The sequence below is a fragment of the Macaca thibetana genome, chromosome 4 (assembly GCF_024542745.1).
Source record: "Macaca thibetana thibetana isolate TM-01 chromosome 4, ASM2454274v1, whole genome shotgun sequence".
Taxonomy (NCBI): domain Eukaryota; kingdom Metazoa; phylum Chordata; class Mammalia; order Primates; family Cercopithecidae; genus Macaca; species Macaca thibetana.
This window is the reverse complement of record NC_065581.1, coordinates 90,276,532-90,298,166: the sequence shown is the minus strand read 5'-3', so window position 1 is coordinate 90,298,166 and position 21,635 is coordinate 90,276,532. Positions and strand designations below refer to the sequence as shown.

The following is a 21,635-nucleotide window of genomic DNA, read 5'->3' as shown; positions in this document are numbered from 1 at the left end:
ATGGAATTCACTAGTCAGAGAATTACCAAAATATGTTTGTCATAGATTGCTTTTGACTATAAATATGAAGACCTTTTTATATAAAAATCATTACATATGTGTATATTTATGCACATATACATATATGACGAGTTTAAAAAGGAAACTCTTGGCTTAGATACTATAAATAAAGAACTATAACCATTTTGTTACATGGAAAATTACAATAAATATTAAGAAGATGAGTGTTGTGTATAAAATAGAGTGTGTATCAGTTTAGACAAAAATTTTTCTTTAATAGTTTGTTATATTTTGCTTTTCCATCCAAAACGATTTTAAGACCAAGGGAATATATAAACTAAAATCCTTCACCGTGATGACCATTTAAATGAAAATTCAGGGAATTGACACTATCATTTTGATGGGCTTTGTTTTATTAGTAAGTGTGTTATATATAACAAACGATTTTATATGTCCTATTCAATCTCCAAATTCCTGTTTAGTCATGCAGACAAAATGTAATGAGATAACTTGGTTGCATTTGTTTAAAATAAGGTAAACCCTGAGATTACTTTTAGCAAAATTATTCTACATGCTTTTTTTTGGGGATGGAGTCTCGCACTGTCACCCAGGCTCCAGTGCAGTGAGCGATCTCGGCTCACTACAAGCTGCGCCTTCCGAGTTCAAGCCATTCTCCTGCCTCAATCTCCGGAATAGTTGGGAGTTGGGACTACAGGCACGCGCCACCACGCCCAGCTAAATTTTTGTGTGTGTGTGTTTTAGTAGAGATGGTGTTTCACCATGTTAGCCAGGATCTACATACTTTTAAAAGCTATCAATTCATAAGCTATGAATTAATAGTTTTAATTAATTGTTACCAAAATTTATCTTAGTGATATATTAAAAATTATCAAAAAAATTATTGTTGACTTTCAAGTTGTTATTCTAACATATATGGTATCACTAATTTGCTTCTCTTTCTCTCATTTGAGAGTTAATGATGTTTCCTTCTTAGAGAATTGCAATATACTAGTTTTTTCCCTCTTAGAGAATTGCAATTGCAAGCACTAGTTAAAAATATAAAGTCTGATCTTGAGGTGTGTGTACAATATTACAAAGTTTTATAAGATATTTTAGTACTTTAATTTGAGCAAATAAATAACCTAGAACCTATATGGGGGGAAAAAAAAGCTTCCTGTCCAAGAGGGAAATTTTAGATAATTGATAGTTGTTATTCATTCATTTAAACAGAATTTAATATACGTCTAAAGTTGCATGCTGTGATAAATAATGGAAACATATTGGTTAGCAAAACCAAATGTGGGCCCCCCACCACTTTATGGTACTTACAGTCTAGTGGGGAAAACAAATAGTCATCAAATAATCATACAAACACATGCCAGTTTTCAGCTGTAAAGTGTTACGAAAAGATACTTCCTAATTCCACGAGAACACATAAGAGATGGATTATACTCAGAGAAGTTAGGAAAGTCACTTTAAGAAAAGAACAGTCAGAATGACATCTTAACTTGGTGTGAAAAGCAGCTGGGCACAGCTAAGCAACAGAAAAGAGTATAAGGTGCACAAAATGAGGGGAGATTTATGCATGGTGAGGCTGGAAAAATACATGGGACTCAGACAGTACATGGTAATGATTTTGTTTCTTATTCTAAAAGTCATGCAAAATGAAGTATTTTAAACAGCTTTTATTAGGTATAATTTGCATATTATAAAATTCACGCAGTTCAAATGTATAATTCAGTGATTTTAATAAATTTACTGGATTGTGCAAGCATCACCACAATCCAGTATTAGAACATTTCCATTACCCCATAAGATCCCTTCTGCCCATTTACATTTATTCCCATTCTCACCCCTAGACCTAGGCAACTACGAAACTGCTTTGTGTCTGTCTAAAATTGTCTTTTCTAGACATTTAATGTAAGTAGGATCATATAATGTAGTTCTGATACATCTGGCTTCTTTCACCTAGCCTAATTTTTTGAGGTACTTTTGTGTTGTACTATATATAATACAAGTCCATCTGTATTGAGCAATTCTATTTATTTGTATGTATTCCACCTTATTTGTTCACTAGTTTATGAACCTTTAGTTTGTTTCTACTTTGGAGCTATATGAATAATATTGCTGTGAACATGCACATTTAAATCTTTGTGTGGACCTATGTTTTCATTTCTTGCGGGTAGATAACTAAGAGTGGAATTGCTAGGTCATATGGTAACTTTATATTTAACTCTTTAAAAAAAACTGCTTTTACATAGTGACTGCATCACTTTGCATTTCTACCAACAACATATAAAGAATTCTATTCTTTTCACATTCTTGCCAACACTTGTTATTATCTAGATTTTTAAAAATTATAGTCATTCTAGTTGGGTGTCAAGTGATATCTTACTGTAGGTTTAATTTGTATTTCCCTAATGACTAACGATGAACATCTTTTCATATGGCCTTGAAGAAATTCGACTGTTGCTTGAGTAGAAGGGGCTTGCAAAGGAAACAAAGTGGTAGCTAAATGATGAGAACACATGGACACACAGAGGGGACAACACACACTGGGGCCTTTCAGAGGGTGGAGGTTGGGAGGAGGGAGAGGATCAGGAAAAATAACTAATGAGTACTAGGCTTAATACCTGAGTGATGAAATAATCTGCACAACAAACCCCCATGACACGACTTTACCTATATAACAAACCTGCACATGTACCCTTGAACTAAAAATAAAAGTTAAAAAAAAGAGAGAATCAACCAGATAGGAGAAAAATTAGAAGACAATGTGCCACAAAAGCCAAGGAGAAAAGGACAGAGAGATTAAAAATATTCATGCTACTGAGAATCCAAGAAAGGTAGAGATTGAGAAAAGCACTTCAGTGTGGGTAATCTTATCAATAACTCATTTAATGGAATGAGAGGGACTGAAGCCAGACTAAAGAAAGTTGAAACATGAAAGGAGTTGAGAAAAATAATATGGACTTTTTTTTTTTTTTTATATTTGGCTATACAGTGAAGAAAAGAGATTCTCCAGCAGATGGAAAGGGTTATAGGCTTGAGAAACAATTTTATTTTCGTGGGAGAGTTTACACAAAATCTTTCAGGAAGAATCCACTAGACAGGAAGACACTGGTTTATATAAAAGAGAGAAGGTAATTTGTAGTGTCACACCATTATTCATTTGTTTAGCATATACTAAGTACCAAAAATATGCATGGTGGAGTATTCCTTGTTAGTACTGTGAATCAATTTCAGACTTTTTCAAATAAATATTTCTCAATTGTAAAATAGCAAAATTAAATGTTATTGAAAGTCTTTTAAAAAGGACTATGTTGGCCGGGCGCAGTGGCTCAAGCCTGTAATCCCAGCACTCGAGGTCAGGACATCGAGACCATCCTGGCTAACACGGTGAAACCCCGTCTCTACTAAAAAACACAAAAAAACGAGCCGGGCGAGGTGGCGGGCGCCTGTAGTCCCAGCTACTCGCTACTCGGGAGGCTGAGGCAGGAGAATGGCCTAAACCCGAGAGGCGGAGCTTGCAGTGAGCTGAGATCCGACCACTGCACTCCAGCCTGGGCAACATAGCGAGACTCCGTCTCAAAAAAAAAAAAAAGTGCTATATTCATGCTAATTAACATGTTATACATGCCATCTAGTAAATGACTTCTCTCACTGGAAATATGTTTAAATCACCTGATGTGACTGTTTCAGACACAACCTGTTGCCCTGTTCAAAGTCCCTACAGCTGTCTGGTCCTGCAGGGAAAAGCCTGCAGGGAAAAGCCTCACCTGAAAACTCCCAGATACAAGCAAAAAATATTTTTCTCACCTGCTACCTCTTAAACCTGACAAATGAAGGTTTAATGCTATCATATATAGTCTTCCAAGCCCTAGTTTAAAAACTATTATTTTTATCCATGATCTGGTGCCTTCACTTAGGAAATCTGAATCAATTCGTTTGGTTCTTTCTGTTCTATATTCAGAAAAGAAATTAATTGGGGAGGAGGGAGAATCAAGTTAAGTGTGTGATCTCCTTCTCCTCTGCTACTGGGATGATGAAGGTGACAGACACTGCTAGTTTACTCCCTCATATCTTCTTTCTTCTTATTTACCATATTTTTTTAGTGCAGTAGTACAGCCAGATTCCATTTTAAAAATCCATTTCCCAGCCTAGGGAATGAGATGCAAACAGAAGATTTCCAGAGCTTGTGGGAAACTGTGGCTTTCCGAGTTGAGGTGCTGAGCATTCGCACTGCCTTTTCCTTCTCCACGCCTGCAATATAGATGTCATAGGTGTCGCAGCAGCAGCCAAGAGGGAAGGGCCATGAGAATCATCTGTACAGCCTTGAACAAATGAATAATACATAGTAGATGCCCATCTGTAGAATACATTTGTTTGTGTGTAGGGTGTGTGTGTGTGTATGCGTGTGTAAGGAAAAACAACAATCAAATTACTAGTTTTTTGTTTTCTTACTTGCAGCCAAACAGACGCTAACTCAGACAAAGGAAAACTTTTTCTGAAAAGGGCCGGGTAATAAATATTTCACGTTCTGCAGGTCATGTTTTCTGTGTTAGAATTCCTCAGCACTCACATTTTAGCACAGAAGCAGCCAGAGGGAATATGTAAAAAAAAAGTGCGCTGTGATCCAATGAAACTGTATTTACAAAACAGGTGGCTAGCCAGATATGGCCCATGGGCCCCAGACCCCAGCTCTAACTGAAAAAAGATGAAAGTCAGTACATAATCTACTTTATGTTTATGTTCTAGTTAGTTTTTGAGTTTGTTATTTCTTGCTGGCTGGAGACTATATAGGAATAAAGCCTGGACTTCATATGTGTCAAGAGAAGGAGAAAGGCAGACAACAAGCAAAAGTTTCTGTCCTTGGCTAAGATGTATCAGAATATGGGGAGAATTCAGGGAGATCTTAATTCCTGTAATTGAAGCAACCGCATCAGTAGTAATAGCAAACACATTTTATTCATTGTCTTGGTTTTCCTCTTTTGCATAGTAACTAATATTAAAACAGAATTGTTTTCAATTCCTTATCTGTGCAAATTTACGATAGTTTAAGAACCTTCTGGGTCAAATACATGTTTGCTGGCTGGCCTAGCAATCTGCTATTTGTGATATTATGTCTGTGTTAAACAAACTCCAAATTACAAACAACGAAATTACAAATTAACTTTTGGAACCAAACTTATTCATAAATTGGTAACTCTCACTCTATATAACTATTCATTATAAGCCAGATCTTCCCAGTGCATAAAAGTGATTCTTGGGTATTAATTAGCTGTGTTAATTTTCTCTTGGTAATAAAATATTATAGAGTGAATTAATGCTGCTTTGTAAAACAACAACTTTAAAAGACAAGTTGCAAAGCTAATCAAAATGTATTTAGCAGAAAATACTAAACTTAAGTGCTTAGTTTGTGGCAGATTCTTGCAATAAAGTGGTAAATCTTGACTAATATTGAGAACTTTCTGTTAAGCAATATGAATTTCTTAAGTTTATGCACTTTTGAGATAAAATGTATTCAGAGTACCTGGAGCAATTGAGATGATAACTTTTTTAATTGTACATTTTTAAAAATTATACTTTAAGTTCTGGGATACATGTGCAGAATGTGCAGGTTTGTTACAAAGGTATACACATGCCATGGTGGTTTGCTGTACCCATCCACCCATCATCTACATTAGGTATTTCTCCTAATGCTATCCCCCCCCAGCCCCCCACCCCCAACAGGCCCCGGTGTGTGATGTTCCCCTCCCTGTGTCCATGTGCTCTCATTGTTCAACTCCCACTTATGAGTTGGAGTTGTTCTGTTAGTTTTTGTTTTTGTGTTAGTTTTGTGTTAGTTTTCTTGTGTTAGTTTTCTGAGAATGATGGTTTCCAGTGTCATCCATGTCCCTGCAAAGGACAAGAACCTATCCTTTTTTATGGCTTCATAGTATTCCATGGTGTATATATACCACATTTTCTTTATCCTGTCTATCATTGATGTTGATGGGCATTTGGGTTGGTTCCTTGACTTTGGTATTGTGGACAGGACCACAATAAAAATACGTGTGCATGTGTCTTTACAAATGAGATAGTATTAAGTCTCAGGCCACTTGCATTTTCCTTCCTTTTCACTTCTGTCTCCCCCTGCTCCTGCTCCTCTTTCTTATTCTCATTCTTCCTCCTTTCTTTCCTGTTTCTTTTCTTCTTCCCCTTCTAGGATAATCCACTTTACAGATCATCACTCTGAGGAACACCAGAGTGATGATTTTGAAAAAAAAATAAATGAACAAAGCCACTAACAAGGAAGAATTCTGCAAAAACTAACATTGTTAAATCATGTTTAAGAAAGTCAATTGGTATTTGATACATGCGGGTTTTAGGCTTAGAAAAAATACAGTCAAAAACAATCCATACTATATAGAAGGAAAAAAGGAGAGAAAGAAAATGAAAAGATAGAATAAAATAAAAAAATATATGGTACTGATAGCAGCCAAAATATAATGAAATTGGTCATTCTCTTCAGCCATTATTGAGAACTTTGGGATGGAGTAAATTAATGGTATAGTATGGAACTATCAAACATTTTCACTGTATGTATTATGTTTTGTATTTTATCAGCTTAAATGAATATCACTTTATGAATAGATGTACCTTCAATTATATTTTATGTAATATAGTGATTTTCAAAACTTTTAAATGTATTTATAGTAATTTCTAGATGCATATTATGTATCTTTATTTTCCTTTATCCATATGCACATACACATGTGAAACAAAGGTTTTATGAAACTATATTACTATCTGCAATGAACTCAATTTTTATTCTAATTTATTTGTAAAAACTTTGGTTGTAATCCATTCATTGTGTTCACAATAATGAAAAATGCTGGTGTGATGGAAAAGTATTTGGGAAATTATAAACACAGTGTAGTCACCTATTAAGCACACAGTTAGTGTTCATAACGCAAGTTTTATTTAAATGGATAAATAGGATTTATTATGAATGGGTATGATTAACAGAATATAAAATATTCTGTGCCTTCAAGACAAATCTCATATTCCCTTTTTCTTCAATTTCCTTCTCATGGACCCTGTTCTTAATAAACAAATTATATGTTGTTTAAATACATTATTTACTGTTTCTTAAAAGTAAACCAAGTCTGTGAATTTCCAGAGTATTATTATGTCCATGACAATGTTATAAACATTGTGTACATATTTTGGAAAAGGAACTAATAAGCTTACTTAAGCACATAGTGACATATATAAATATATGTAAAATTGTATGTATTACATAAAATTATTTGTACATTTTGTGAAATATATAATAAATAAATTTACCTTATCTAAATGAAGGATTACACTGATGTGCATGTTGTAAGGAAATACAGTTATAGTACGTCAAATTGAAAATCATTTACCTGTGTAATAGAGAAATCCATATTGTAGAATTTAAATATCGCTATGAAAATTTAAAGATATCCAGAGCTTGACATTTAGACTAAGTTATTATGTCAAAAATTGTCAACTGGTATTATAATATTTTTCTATTGGAATACTATATATTTCTCTCTTTATAAAAAAAAAGTTCTGAGGTCAAAGAAAATGTGCACAACTGAAAATGTTACTCTGATGACCTGCAAGGGAGGTCATTAACTAATGTGTGTGTGTGCGCGTGTGTGTGTGTGTATAGACATATATACACATATTCTACTTAAAGGTTTATTGTTAAAGGAGTCTAGTTGTGGGCCATAGCTGTCCCATACTTCCTAATAAATCATTTCTATGATTATTCCGTCATTAAAGCTAAGCCACAGTTATGTAGTTGACCTTATAGAGTACCCTTTGGCTACCAATTCATGGAAAATTAGAGATGGAGCCAGTTTACTGACTGTAAAAGTACCAAAGTAGTTTAAAACAAATAATTCAAAATATTAGTTTCCTCACCAATCAAAATAGAAATTACTTAATCTGTGTATTTCTCCTTCTCAATATATTTTATAACAATTTGAAAAGAGTGTGTGTTGTTGGTCTTCATCTCATTTTGGTAGTTATTTCATTTTCTTACAATGATGTATCCCTTCTAAGTGACTTAACACTGATGATGTACTTTTCTAGCTAGTTCATGCATATAAAACAGAGTATACATTATACAAATGGATTATTTACTGAAATGGCTATTTTATAAAACTTACCAATGTAAGATTTCAAAATCTAACATTGCCAGCATTTATTATGGATAGTGCTAGTATCCCCCCTTAGAATAGCAATTTATGTTCCTGCCAAAGATTTAAAGGAATTATTCTCAATCTCAGCTGTCTGTTAGCTTTATCTAGGCAGTTTTTGAAAAATACGAAGGCCTGAATCTGATATTAGAATGAGCGTATTCTGGAAGGTGTCCCAGGTATCAGTAATTTTAATACAAACAAAGTCAGCATAGAATAATAATACATTTTTTGGGGAATTCTTACCATGTGCTAGGAATGATTTTAAGTATTTAACATTTATTTATATATTTAATTTCCATAACCCAATTCTATCTATGATGTAAGTATTCTGATTATCCTTATTTTAAAGCTGAGAAAACTGAGACACAGAGAGGTTCAATTTTCTGGTCAAGATCACACAGCAAATAAGCCATGGGCTAGCCCTCTGGCCCATGCTCTTCATTCCTATGCTCTACTGCTTCTCTAGGTTTTCTACCTTTAAGGAGCATCAGAATAGCTGAGGAGATAGACAGGTGTAACATAATTGAATGCCACATTGTGTAGCTACTCTTACCAACAGAAAACAAAATCTGTATTAGCTGAAGCAGAGGAAGAATGAGTCAAGAAGTTGTTGCTTACGGGTTGAGGCCACTAGACAGAAAAATATGTGCCCAATCTTGAAACTGAGTTTGTTACTATCTAATTGATACAAAGTTATCACTTGCAGATTATAGATGTAATGCCAAAAGTATTGATAAGCTGTTTAAGTGCATGGCTATATACCAATCAAATGCTGAATTACAGATGGGGTCGACAACAGGGAAATATTCTGTGTGTTTTGCTCTTTAATGCCTCCAAGGAATATGTTGGCACTTGATTTATATTTCATCTTTGTTACGATATTTAGTTTTGCATTTAGATTGTTTGTGCACATTCACGTTCTAACTTGTTTTCTGGATTTAAATCTGGAAGGTAGAAACTGAGACATCATCATCTCCACAATTCGTACAACTCCTTATACTATAGTCAGTCATGAGAAATTTTATGTTGAAGGTATGAGCGAAAGGAGTTTTCATCAGAAATCTGTAAAAATATTATAGTAATCTTACCTTTTGGGCATTTTAGTGTTACAGTGAAGGGTATTTAAGACTAATGCTAGCATACTTTTAAAAGTCACTCTTACTCAAAATGCCAGCATATGACAGATAAGTAGTTAGCACCCGAAAGAAAATGATCAAGGAAGCTGCAAAGAAAAAGAAATGCTTCTTTCATCAAGAAATCTTACTAAGAAAAAAATGTCAGCTGAGCTACAAAAAAGTGCTTACTGATGTAGTTGATGTACATCTGACACAAGTTCCTCTCACACACCAACAACTTGCAGCTGCGTTTTGAGTAGCCAGCCTGCACTTTGAGTGGCACTGCTCTAGAATATTTTAAATAATAATAACTAAATAAAGTGCTCGTTTTCTTTTCTAAAGCAAAACCTCTAAAGGAGTTTTCACAATGGCCACATTTTGCCTATTCAGTCCGTGTAACTTTGCCTACCTCTTTTCACCTGTGGGCACTAGACTACTTTGAAATATTTTACTCTCCTTATAGGATTCACTAATTAGATACCAGTTTGCCAGCAGTTTCATTGGATCATAATGAGTAAGAAAAAGAGGTGGGAAAGGACCATGCTTATTGATAAGTGTCTGGTCAAATAAATCATGGCGCATATGTATAATGGAATACAACAGAGCTGATAAAAGAGTGATGCAGATCTATATGTGTTAAATGATATGTTATAAAATACAGCATGAATCAAAAAATACCATTCATGTAAAAAATGCACATATTTGTGTTAACCTAGATGATTTCTGGAAGGATACCAAATAAATTGCTGAGAGTGGTTGCTTCAGCGAGAAGTACCTTAGTTACATGGGGACAGGTTGGGAGGGAGTGTCAATTTTCACGCTTCAGTATTTTTGAATTTTGTAGCATATACATGCATTTTCCATTTAAAAAAATCTCTGCTCAGCTTAATCTCTTCTAGTATCTGCAGCTTCTGAGACTGCTACTGCCTACTAAGCAGATCCCTATGGGTCTTTTGATCCTTATATTCTCAAAACCTAATGTCGTGGCACATCATTGATTCTCAATAAATATTAAACAAATGAATGACTGCTTAGCTTTCCTCTTGCTAGTTTCTGTTCTCAGGAAGTGTCGGAGCCTAGAATTTTGCAGTATAGTTGAAAAATACTTGGGAATTAGGGCTTAAAAATATGGATTAAATAAAAATATGCCTCTTTCTGAGATGATGCTACTTAATTTTTAATGCTCAACTTCTTCACACACATACACACACACACACACACACACACACACACACACACACACAGAGCAAGAAAAACAGTATTTACCTCATAGGGCTTTAGAAGGAAAGAAATATCTCTCTCTCTCTCTCTCTTTCTCTCTCTCTCTGTCTAATGTTGCAAATTCTAAGGAACTATAAAAATCCACAATGCCTTGCATATAGTAAATGCCAAACAAGTATTTGTTGAATGGAACTAAACCAGTAAAAAGACAGTATTACTTGTTGATTGAAAAGATAGAGAGCATGTGTCTTACTATCAGGAACTCCTTAACCATTCTAAATTGTCATGTTAGGTCATTATTGAGCTATTCCTTTGTAAGACTGGTATCAGTAGGACAGCCAGTTCGGGGAATTTGCCTAATTTATACCTACTGTGTTCAATATTTTATATTTTTTACATTAAGAGAAATTATATTAAAATTAAAATGTATGAAGAGTTACACATTAACCTTTCAACAGTTGACATTTTAGTCAGTACTTTAGCAGATATTAGGAGGAGTCCTAGTATGTGTTTAGCATCAATGACCAACAGTAGCTCTTCTCCACAACCGGATGCCCCTTATAGCCTTTTCCTTATAGGTTTTCATGAGAAGTGCTAACTTCTATAATAATTAATTAAATGTCCAAACAATTGGTTGCCAATTATCTGGTGATTAAAAAAAGAAAACTTTATTCTCAAAAAGATGTATTGTCAGATCATTTTTACAATCGCTGCTTTAAAGAACAGAATTGTTCCTGGTTGATCAGATTGTGAAGTGGTGACTTTTGTAGTTCTTATTTTGTATTTTATCACTCTACTGAAGATATATTGATTTATAACTCACATGTATACCTGACTGGGGCCCCTATGCAGGATGCTTTTATTTTCCTACTTTTTCAGCTCAACATCATATTTTTTTTCAGAACTTTCAAACCTTATTTCTTAGTCAAGTTGTCTTTTTAGTAACTGTTTCTTGAATTTATTTAGAAATTCATTCTGTTATATATCTTATTATATTGTACATTTTACATTTTGAAAATCATTATCCTAATTGGTATGTTAAGTAGATAGCAATGTAAATAACGTAATTTAATTTTGAAAAAACATCATTCCTCTTCCACCAATTTTTTCAAACACTTACTATAGAATGAAAATTTATGTTGGTTTTAACTACAGATCGTGCTTCTTTCCAGTCAAATATAATTAGACAGACATCTGTCACAAAAGAATAGCTCATAATTGCTACAGGTTCAATTACCTTTAGTTCCTGTACCTATTTTTTTAGCTAAAATTGTGTATCTATCATTCTTAATATTATCAGTGCCCCTGTTTTTCCACAGCCAAGAAATTGAAATTTTGTGAAATTATGTGTTTAGCATTTTATACATATATCTACATACCCTAGAAACAGAATTGCTATGTTACATGATACACTGCACTGCATGTATAACTATGGCCAAGGATTTCATTATTTAAGCAAATTTGTATGTATTTTTATGTTTTTCCTATAGTGCAAAAATGAACACCTGTGGGGAAGAGTGAGAAAGCTAAAAGTTGAATATTTTAAAATACTAGGCTCATAGTAACACATACATTTGTTATTTCGAGGATTGCTAAAAATGAATTTCTTACTAATAATGTGTACTAGCAAAAGTGTTCCATGAAAGAGCATCATTCTACTATTAGCAGGTTTTCCTTTGACTGTATTCCAAAGATGTCTTTATTTTTCCTTTTTGTATTTACCTAATGGATTTCTAACAAATTTCAGTGGATTTAAAAACTTGATATATTTGATGAAAGGTCATTTTATGCTTGTTGACCCATCTTACCTTATTGTATAGTTTTAAAATACAGATATATTTTTCCATCTCATTCTTTGTTTAAATTCAGTTAGAAACATGTAAGTGTAGAAAAAATAAATGGTATAAATGACTGACTTTTGAAATCCAAAATGAAATTCATTATCTCGGTTAAGTTCTTTTCTATGAAACATTGTATTTTGGGTCTTAAGGTCAATATTCCTTGATTCCATGCTGTTTCAACATATAATTTAATATCACATTATTTAAATATGCAATCACTAGCCTGTTTTCATAATTTCATAAAAATTTCAGTAGGTCTGATTTTTTTCTTACTATATGTATTCATTTTCTATCACTGCCATAATAGATTACCACAAACACTGAACAATTTAAAACATTCATTTATTATCTCACAGTTCTGTAGGTCACAAATCTGGGCACAGCAAGGTTCAACTACTAGCCTCACAGGCTGAAATCAAGTTATCAGCTGGTCTTGGCTCTTACTTGAAAACTCTGGGGAAGATCTACTTCCAAGCTCATTCCTGTTGTTGGAAGAATTCAAATTCTTTGCTCTGATAGGACTGAATTACTGATTTCTGTGCCGGTCAGTCAGGGCCAGTTTGATCCTAAAAGCTGCCCCATATCTTTTCATGTTTCTCTGAGGTCCCCTCCAGCAATGTCAAGTTCGTTCCTCCCACAGTTGAAATTTCCCTGACTTCCGCAGCATCTCTGTTTGCTCTTAAGGGCCCATATGACTAGATAGTGCCCACTGGGAAGAATCCAGGCTAATCTCTTCATTTTAAGGTCTGTAACCTTAATAACATTTGCAGTACCCTTTTTGCCACGGAATTTACATATTTACCTGTTTCAGAGATTAAGGTATAGACATCTTTGTGGGGTCACTCTGCCTACTATTCTGTGCTTTAAAATTGTCTTTTTCCCTACTTCATGCTAAGAAATTTTCATTTACAAATAGTTAAGCTTAACAGGTTGGCAGGGGGTAGAGGGAGGCAGTACATAGACCTTATGAATAAATTCCATTCTGTAATTTAAATACGTGTTTTGTAATTGGATTTTAGTTGGAAATTGATTAAGATCAAAGATCACATATGAGTGCTTGATACTCAAAATCTGAAAATGCTGATTGGTTCAGGTCTGAACATAAACCCTCCATTCTTGTTACTGATTATTTTTCAATTTAAAGCCTTATACTAACAAACCCATTCCACAGATTTACGTTTCTGCCTGTCATTAGACTTTTGCTTTACTCATTCATCAAATTTATCAATTTTGTTTTCATGCTGTTGAGATTTACCACTTTGAACTCTGGAAACAAATTTTGAATTTCCTAAGGTCTTCTGTCATTGTCATTTGTGAAAATTCCAAATACAATTAATAATTTTCTTCATGACTTAGTCTGTTTTATATTTTATTTATTTGTAATATCTTGTATCCCTGATAAGACTTGAAGATCTTTAAGGGCAAAGGAAGTTCCATCTTTCAGTTGAGTTTAATTTTTATATTTGAATATTTCTAGAAACTCTAGTAAAAATGAATGTGTTAATTTTTTGTTAGAAATCCTACTAAAAATTTATGTCAAAAAGTTGTTTTATATACAGTATGTGTTTACCTATGTCTTTCAATTCAGGAACTTCATTATTTTTGTTGGTTACTATTTACTATCTTCACATAATTCCAATTACAACATATCTAATTTCACTTTGATAAGTATAACAATTATAATTTAAATGTTATAACACTGAACTGGTTCTTAAAGCATGTAATTAATTTGTATATTCATCTGTATATTGTCATTTGTATATTTCATTTGTATAGTTCATTTGTATATTGTTATTTTCTTTTAAGAAATGAACTTTAGATGGTAGTTAACTGAATATTTTGGTGTAAGAGTGAGCACATTTTTAGTGAGATTGTTACAATATCATTAAGTTAGTAAATCAAATATATTATCCATAGAAATCATTGTTTTAAGATTAACATACCTTATGCCACTTTAATTTTACTTTAACATATAACTTTATCTGAAAATAATTACCTTGTTAGAATCTAACTAGGCTAGAGATGTTTTTGGTTATAAGCTGTATATCCTGTGAGTTGTGTATCCTTTATACCTAAGATATTGAAGCTCGGGGAACATATAATCACGTTTTCTGTACCAAATGTTGTATTTGAAGGACATAAGACAGAGAGAGATTTTTCCTGTCATGCAGTTTATCCATTCTCAAGGGCCATGTGCTAGTGCTTCCGTTTCTGACCCTCTTAAAATGTGTGACTTGATATAGTATCAGCAAGGGATACAAGAAGAAAAGAAAGAAATATAGAAGAATTCAGGAGTATATTCACTTACAGATATGGCTCCTGTGCAAAAGGGAAAATACGTTGAGGCATACTTCACTGTCAGCACTGTGATATGAGTTTCAAAATATTATATATTTCAAGTATTTTTAGCAGCTTTTCTTTTTCAGTCTCCAATTGCTGTGATTTTATAGGTAAAAATTATTTTCCAGGGTGAAATAATGAATGTAATTTTAGTATATAACTTGCAAAAATCATCTCATTTTATAATTAGATCTTGTTTCAATGTATCAGAAACTTCCGGTAGATTTATAACCCAAATCTTTTCCATAACTTGAAGAATTCAGAGTCTCCTGCCTCTTTTATCATACCAAGCAAAGTGATAGTTAGGGATAGAAACTAAGCAAAATGTCTTAGTGTTTGACTTATACTGAAAATCACAGTAGGCTATGGGTGTTATTTGAAAGAAACCTAGAGATTTACACATATGATCTCTCTAACCTATTTCTAGCTAACTTATTTTCAAATGGCACACATAAATTGTAAACCCTGATCAGAGACCAGCAGCACTCCTGGGTAACTCAGTGTGTTGACGATTGCAGTATACTCACCTGTGCTGCAGTCTATTGTTTTTACTAGTTAAAATGTAAATTTTTGCATGATTTTTTAAAGTAAGTTATACTATTAGAGATTATTTGTCAAGTAGAATCTCATGTCACAATTAGTTGGAGTTGGATTCCTAAGGCCATGGCCTAAGGAAGCAGCCTCTTGAACGTTGCAGTCTGCTGAGTTATGCTAAGCATGTTCTGGGTACAGAGACGTGTCACTTTAGAGATAAGTTCTTGTTTACTGCATATGTTCAGGTTTCAAAAGTTGTGACAAAAATAAGATTTCTTATTAGACATTAGCTTCGTTGAACACATAGCAGAAATGCATTTAGACTGTAAACACAGTTTGTTGAGTACTTCAGCTACATCGCCTTCAAGGGAAAGTTGTCCCACTTAAACTGCCCTCGTTACGCTTTTGTTAGTAATCTGGGAGGAAATGAGAGTCATGCATCTTCCATGTCCTTCCTTCAAAATTGCCAAGCCGGGAAGAAGTGAAAAATGTGTTTTATAGACATTGATACAAGAAAATATTAGGTAGAAGAAACAAAATAAAGCCAAAGGGATAAACATCGGAAGGTTGCTTAAACGGCTTGGTCCCATATAATTGCTTTTCTGTCAGCAAGATTATTAACAATTTCAGACATCAGAAAATTAAATTAACAGCCTGAAAATATTTTACAGAATGAGATAGAGCATGATACATGAAACATAATGACCCCACTGAAATTCAGCCAAGCCAGAGCAGCTACTCATTTAGACAGAGTAGACAACTAGTTAATCATCACTGAGCAAATTAGACAGAGCAAATTAGTTTGCTACATTCCACAGACTTAGCTACCAAAAAGAGTATATGTCACTAATTAGAATGAAAGAACTCTAAGCATATTATTATCTGTATAGAAAGAGAAAGCAAGATTGTAGCTTTGAATTGCTCCTTTCAAAGCTTGAAACCTAGGTTACGTAGGTATAAATTACACATGCAAGAGTCCATGTGTATGTATGTGTGTTCATGCACATATTTTAAGTAGCAGGCAGCCTTTACATTTTCTTGCATCTTGACCTAATAAAGTCTAAAGATGTTTTCCAAAGTTGTTTGGAATTCTTTGGGAGTATACACACACCAAGTGAAACATGAGAACATTTTTAAAAATATGATCCCTTTCACTGAAGATCAAAGTAGCCATTTCATACACTTTTTCTTGCATAATATTAAATTATTTTTTCTTTTAAAAAGTGTATTGCTGTTGCATGTGAAATAAATATTTGGACTTAGTTTATCACTGGAGATTAATCTGAAATCATATTTTCTAGCCTTAATTAGCATTCATTTGCTTAATTGTCATTCTCAGCCCCATCATTTCCATTTTTCACTAACTTGAACAATGCTATCTTCTGCTGTTTGCACTTTAATTTAAATTTCTATTAAGGTTTATGAACAGTAATAAGGTCCTGTTTGAATATTCATTAGCTTCTGAATTGTGAGCTATGAAAAGGTGCTTTCTTTTACCTTAATGAAACTGGCACAGCATGGGACTGATCAGTTGTGACATTTGATTTGAGGCATCCAGTGAATTTTCTCATTGTTTATTGACACATCTTGTCCAAACAGCTCCCTCGCAAGTGAGCGGAGTAATGAAGGAGAGAGTGCTGCAGCGGAGTGTCGAGCTTTCCTGGCAGGAACCAGAGCATCCCAATGGAGTCATCACAGAATATGAAATCAAGTATTACGAGAAAGTAAGTGCTAAGAGCAACTGAAATGTACAATGTGCCGTGTGTCTCATGTCATCCTACTGTATTGTAGACTAAAGTTGGTCATTATGCCAACAATTTGGAGCTACTTCAAACTTCATAGTTAATTTTAGCCATTTATAATAACCATCTCTGTGAATCTCTGGCTCATTACTATAACTGTGATTTCTGTGTATTAAGTTTCTGTGTTACACAAGTGAAAGTGTCCCATTTGTAGCATATGTATTTATTTATATATTCAGTTTTTGATATCGTAATAATTAGATGTAGGATATTTTAGTACCACAGAAACCACACAGCCCAATGCATTTTGAAAAATATTTTCTTTAGTATGTCTGTTTGGGACCTTAATGATTTGTTTAATTTATGTGGTTTCAGTGATGATAATGACTTCAAATAGTTTAGTAATTTGAAATAATATTTTGTATAATAAAGATATAGTTCTTCAGACTTACAAATCACATGATGCTATTTCACTCCTTTAATTTCCTCCTGAAGTTTATTTTATATGTGTTTTAATAATCATGTATGGTACTTATTTACACCTCTCCTTCCAGGAAAAATAGTATGGCTAAAACCCAAGTGCTGCCTTTTTAATCTCCCTATAATGACTAAATTTTAGTAACTAGTGATGTATTTGAGTATATGAGTGTATTTATTTCTGTTTCATTTGGAAAGAGAGAGAAAAATGTTTATATGAACCATGTTCACAGATTATGATTTAAAACTCCACCTCACAGAAAGATTTGAAACGTGGAAACCATTGCTATTACAAACAGTAATAATAATGTGTTACTATTTTTAGCTTACCTGAGTTACCTGAAGTGCTATAATACACATAATTATTTTAACTGTTTAGACAATACAATTAGAAAATTGGGAGCTTAAAGCTTTGAGAAAACTTTGGGGATGAGTTGACATGACTAAATAAATTGAAATGTATATAGTACATTGGCAATAGATACCTTTGTTTTTTTGAAGAAAAATTAGTTTAAAATATGATTTTGTTTTAATGTTCAGATTAAGTTTAAAATATTTTTGCTTGTTACTTACATTATGAATTCATGACTTCATAGCTAAGGTTGCATTTTATGTGCTTCATTTCTCATCCCACCAAATGTGTTTTAGAGGGGATAATTGTTTTTAACGCTGGTTTTAGTATATATGGTTTCCCATGAGAGCTAACAGTTATAGTCCCTGATGAAATTGCATCAAATTTCAAAAGCGATGAAACAAATAGGTGGTAAGAGTAAAGTTTCTCACAACATAAATCTGAAATATTTTGCAAATTTTTTCTCTAGAATAAGTCTGTTCAAATCATGTTTTTTGGCCTTACAGAAAAAGTATCTACATTCGCTAAATTTGCATATTAGGCAACTAAAAGACAATAATAGCATTGTATTGTATTATATTGTAATGTATATGTACACATGCGTGATGTTTGTGTCACCTGAGTTATGCCTAGGTCTTTCGTTTGCAATAAATATATGTAATACAAACTATCATTTTTATAAATGATTGTAATGAGGACAATCACAGATCAGTTTGAGTAAATCAGGCTTAAGTATATATTTATTTACACTTTTGCACATCTCACTGTGAAGGCAAATCGAACAACTAGATAGACATTTTAAGATTTCAATGAAGAATTTCATTGCCAGATAAAGTTGAACACATGAGTTTATTATAGACCAAGTAAGAACTCTCTAAAATTGTATATTTTGAAGTATAATTTTTACAGCTTTTATTCATAAATAGCTTGTGAGAATCATATGAAGGACGATTTAAATTTTTATTTATTTAAATATTGTTTTGATGGAGTTTTTATATGCTTGAGTTTTTACATGTATTTCCTTCTTAATCTTATTGTATATGCACATAAAATGTGTTTGATGATAGGATAAAAATTGTTAATAAACATGAAACTATTATTTTAGTAAACTCTGCATCAGTTTTTATATCCAAAATATGAAAAAAAGAAATAAATCATGTTTAAAATATTCTCAAGCCATAAATCATATATATGTAAAATTTAATATTTATAATTTTACTTTAAAAATATTTCATTAAATACTGTTTTGCAGAAGTGGTTTATTCTGTGAGAAATTCAGGGTTGTTTTTAAAAAATTGGTATGTCAATATAGTGGTAGTGTTAACTGAATTTCTTGATTTAATAACTTTCTGGATTTTTAGCATCTAGCTTTTTTTCTTGCTGAATAACTTTCAAAAAAAAGTAAGAGAACTACATTATGATGTGATGACTTCTACTAAACTGTAGATTGTACAGGTGTACCCACTCTTTGACCAGTAGGATATTTTATTATATTATGGCTAAGTAGTTCTTGTCACGTATTACCTGTGCGAAAGTTAAAAACATCATAAATGTTTTAACTAAATTATTTCCCCCTAAATATATATATTACAAAGGCATGTGTTTCACATTTTCATTTTATATTACCTTAGAAATGACTTAATGTTATAATATTCCACAAAGTGCAATGCAGCCTCTATAAAAACAATGGAGCAAATTGAATTAAATTGAAACAGTTGACTGTCAAATTGTCTGGTTGCAATCACAATTAAATATTTCCTCTAAATATTGTTTCTAGGATCAAAGGGAACGGACCTACTCAACAGTAAAAACCAAGTCTACTTCAGCCTCCATTAATAATCTGAAACCAGGAACAGTGTATGTTTTCCAGATTCGGGCTTTTACTGCTGCTGGTTATGGAAACTACAGTCCCAGACTTGATGTTGCTACACTAGAGGAAGCTACAGGTAAAATGTTTGAAGGTAATTATGCCTTTGGTTTGGATTTTTACTCTCAATAACTCCAGCATATATTATTATTTTTTCAATATTGGGGTGATCATTTGCATCATCATAATTTGTACATATACAAATATATATGTACATATAAATGTACTTTGTAAAAGTTCATGATAATTTAACATTTGCTGTTTTGTTTAGCAATTTTAGAACCTTGTGATTTAAATTAGTTTCTTTAACGCATACTGGATTTATTTTTTGAAAAAGGTGAAATTAGAAACAGAAGCAGGACTGATTAATTTGTGTATTGACACAAGATGTTTTTGTCAACCTCAAAACAATCTTATTCTAAGTGTGTCCATCAAAGCGGCTACTTCACAGAAACCCACAAATGAAGCCAGAATGTGTAGTGAGGTGAACAAGAGAAAGATGGTATCTAAGGACCTGTGTTCATTTAAGTGACTTACCCTTTAGCAATGATTTAAAAAACGAGAGTTCAGGAAGGTCTTAGAACTTATATTTATTTTTATTTTTGATATTTTTCATTTATGTTATGGGATATTTCATGCATACTAAAGAATATATTTAAAGTATATATGAAATATAAGGGAGATAATTAAATGAATATCACTATAACCACTCATCTTAAAAATAGAATATAGCTAATATCTTTGAAGCCCCTTTATCATTTTGTTCACATTTTATAATGCAACAAGATTATAGTAAAATTGCATGTATATATAGTGTATAAGAAGTAAGCAGATGTATCTTGGGATGTATGTCCCCATTTGCTGTCAGAGTGCAAGTTCAGAACACCCTGAATACCACTGCTGTTGCTCCTCAACAGAGCCGATGTCTCAGTTTGTGTTTCTATATTTTAGGGTTTTGATTCCTCCTGATGTTACTGCTCAGGCACATGAGTTTTCCTGCTGTTATCTCTTCTCCTTGCCAATCCAGCATTCCTCCAAAATTCTAATCAAAATTGAGTTGGAAAATGTTATGTGACTTTTCTCAATTAAAATATTTTAAACAAATTAAATTAATATAAGTTTGATTAAAGAATTATTTTGGCTTTAAAGAAAGAATTGTATAGATACTTAAAAGTTAGAGTGAATTGATAAATATCCTTTGCATTAACTAATGTTTGTTAAGTTTGGTAACAGTATTATTCTTCCACATATTTTGTTACATTTTAAAATAAATCTGTAACTCTCATAGCCACAAATAATAAAAATGTATGTTGAAATCATTTTGAGATATAAATCATTCACGTAAAATGGTAAACATAAAGGCATCCATTTAAAAATTTGCTACATAATTTGATTTGGTGAACTTAATGCCATTTTTATGATTATTATTTTTAAATAGATTATATAAGATTAAGAATCAGCATATCAAAGTTTACTGTCCCCCAAAACATTAAAGCATTTTAAGATTTCAATGTTTAAACATTTGAGTGGTTAGTGTTAAAATGTGCTCTAGTAGTTTTCAACTCAGATCTATATCATAATATCAGCCTGTAAATTCAAATATAAAAAGATACTTCAAATTATGGTTTCTTTCATCTTTTAATAAATAGTTTAAACTTAAAATGTCAGGTATCTCACATTTACCTAATCATTCCTTATTATTTAAAAACACTTTTAGATTTCAAAAGATTCAAGATGAATTTATGCCTTTTCCTGACTTTGTAAATTGAGAATATTAAACCAAACTATCATTTAATGAGTGCTGAGATTCATAGATATTATTTTTATTATTTAAAAAAAGAAGTAACCAAGACTCAGAGCTCATAAAGTAGTGGAATCTGAAAGATCACATGAAATGTATGTTAAGAATGGATTTTTACATTAGAAT

At 32.6% G+C, this 21,635-nt stretch overlaps 1 protein-coding gene across 5 annotated transcripts in view; it reads left to right on the top strand.

Moving 5' to 3' along the window:
• The window catches only part of EPHA7 (EPH receptor A7), a 186,872-nt gene that overhangs the window by 137,782 nt on the left and 27,455 nt on the right, over window positions 1-21,635 (top strand). For 3 of the 5 annotated variants that reach the window (XM_050789730.1, XM_050789728.1, XM_050789733.1), the window contains exons 6-7: window positions 16,870-16,994; window positions 19,619-19,802. In XM_050789730.1, the coding sequence (XP_050645687.1) occupies window positions 16,870-16,994; window positions 19,619-19,802 (309 nt within the window). The remainder of the gene's footprint in view (window positions 1-16,869; window positions 16,995-19,618; window positions 19,803-21,635) is intronic. The other 2 variants (XM_050789732.1, XM_050789731.1) reach the window with 1 other exon arrangement.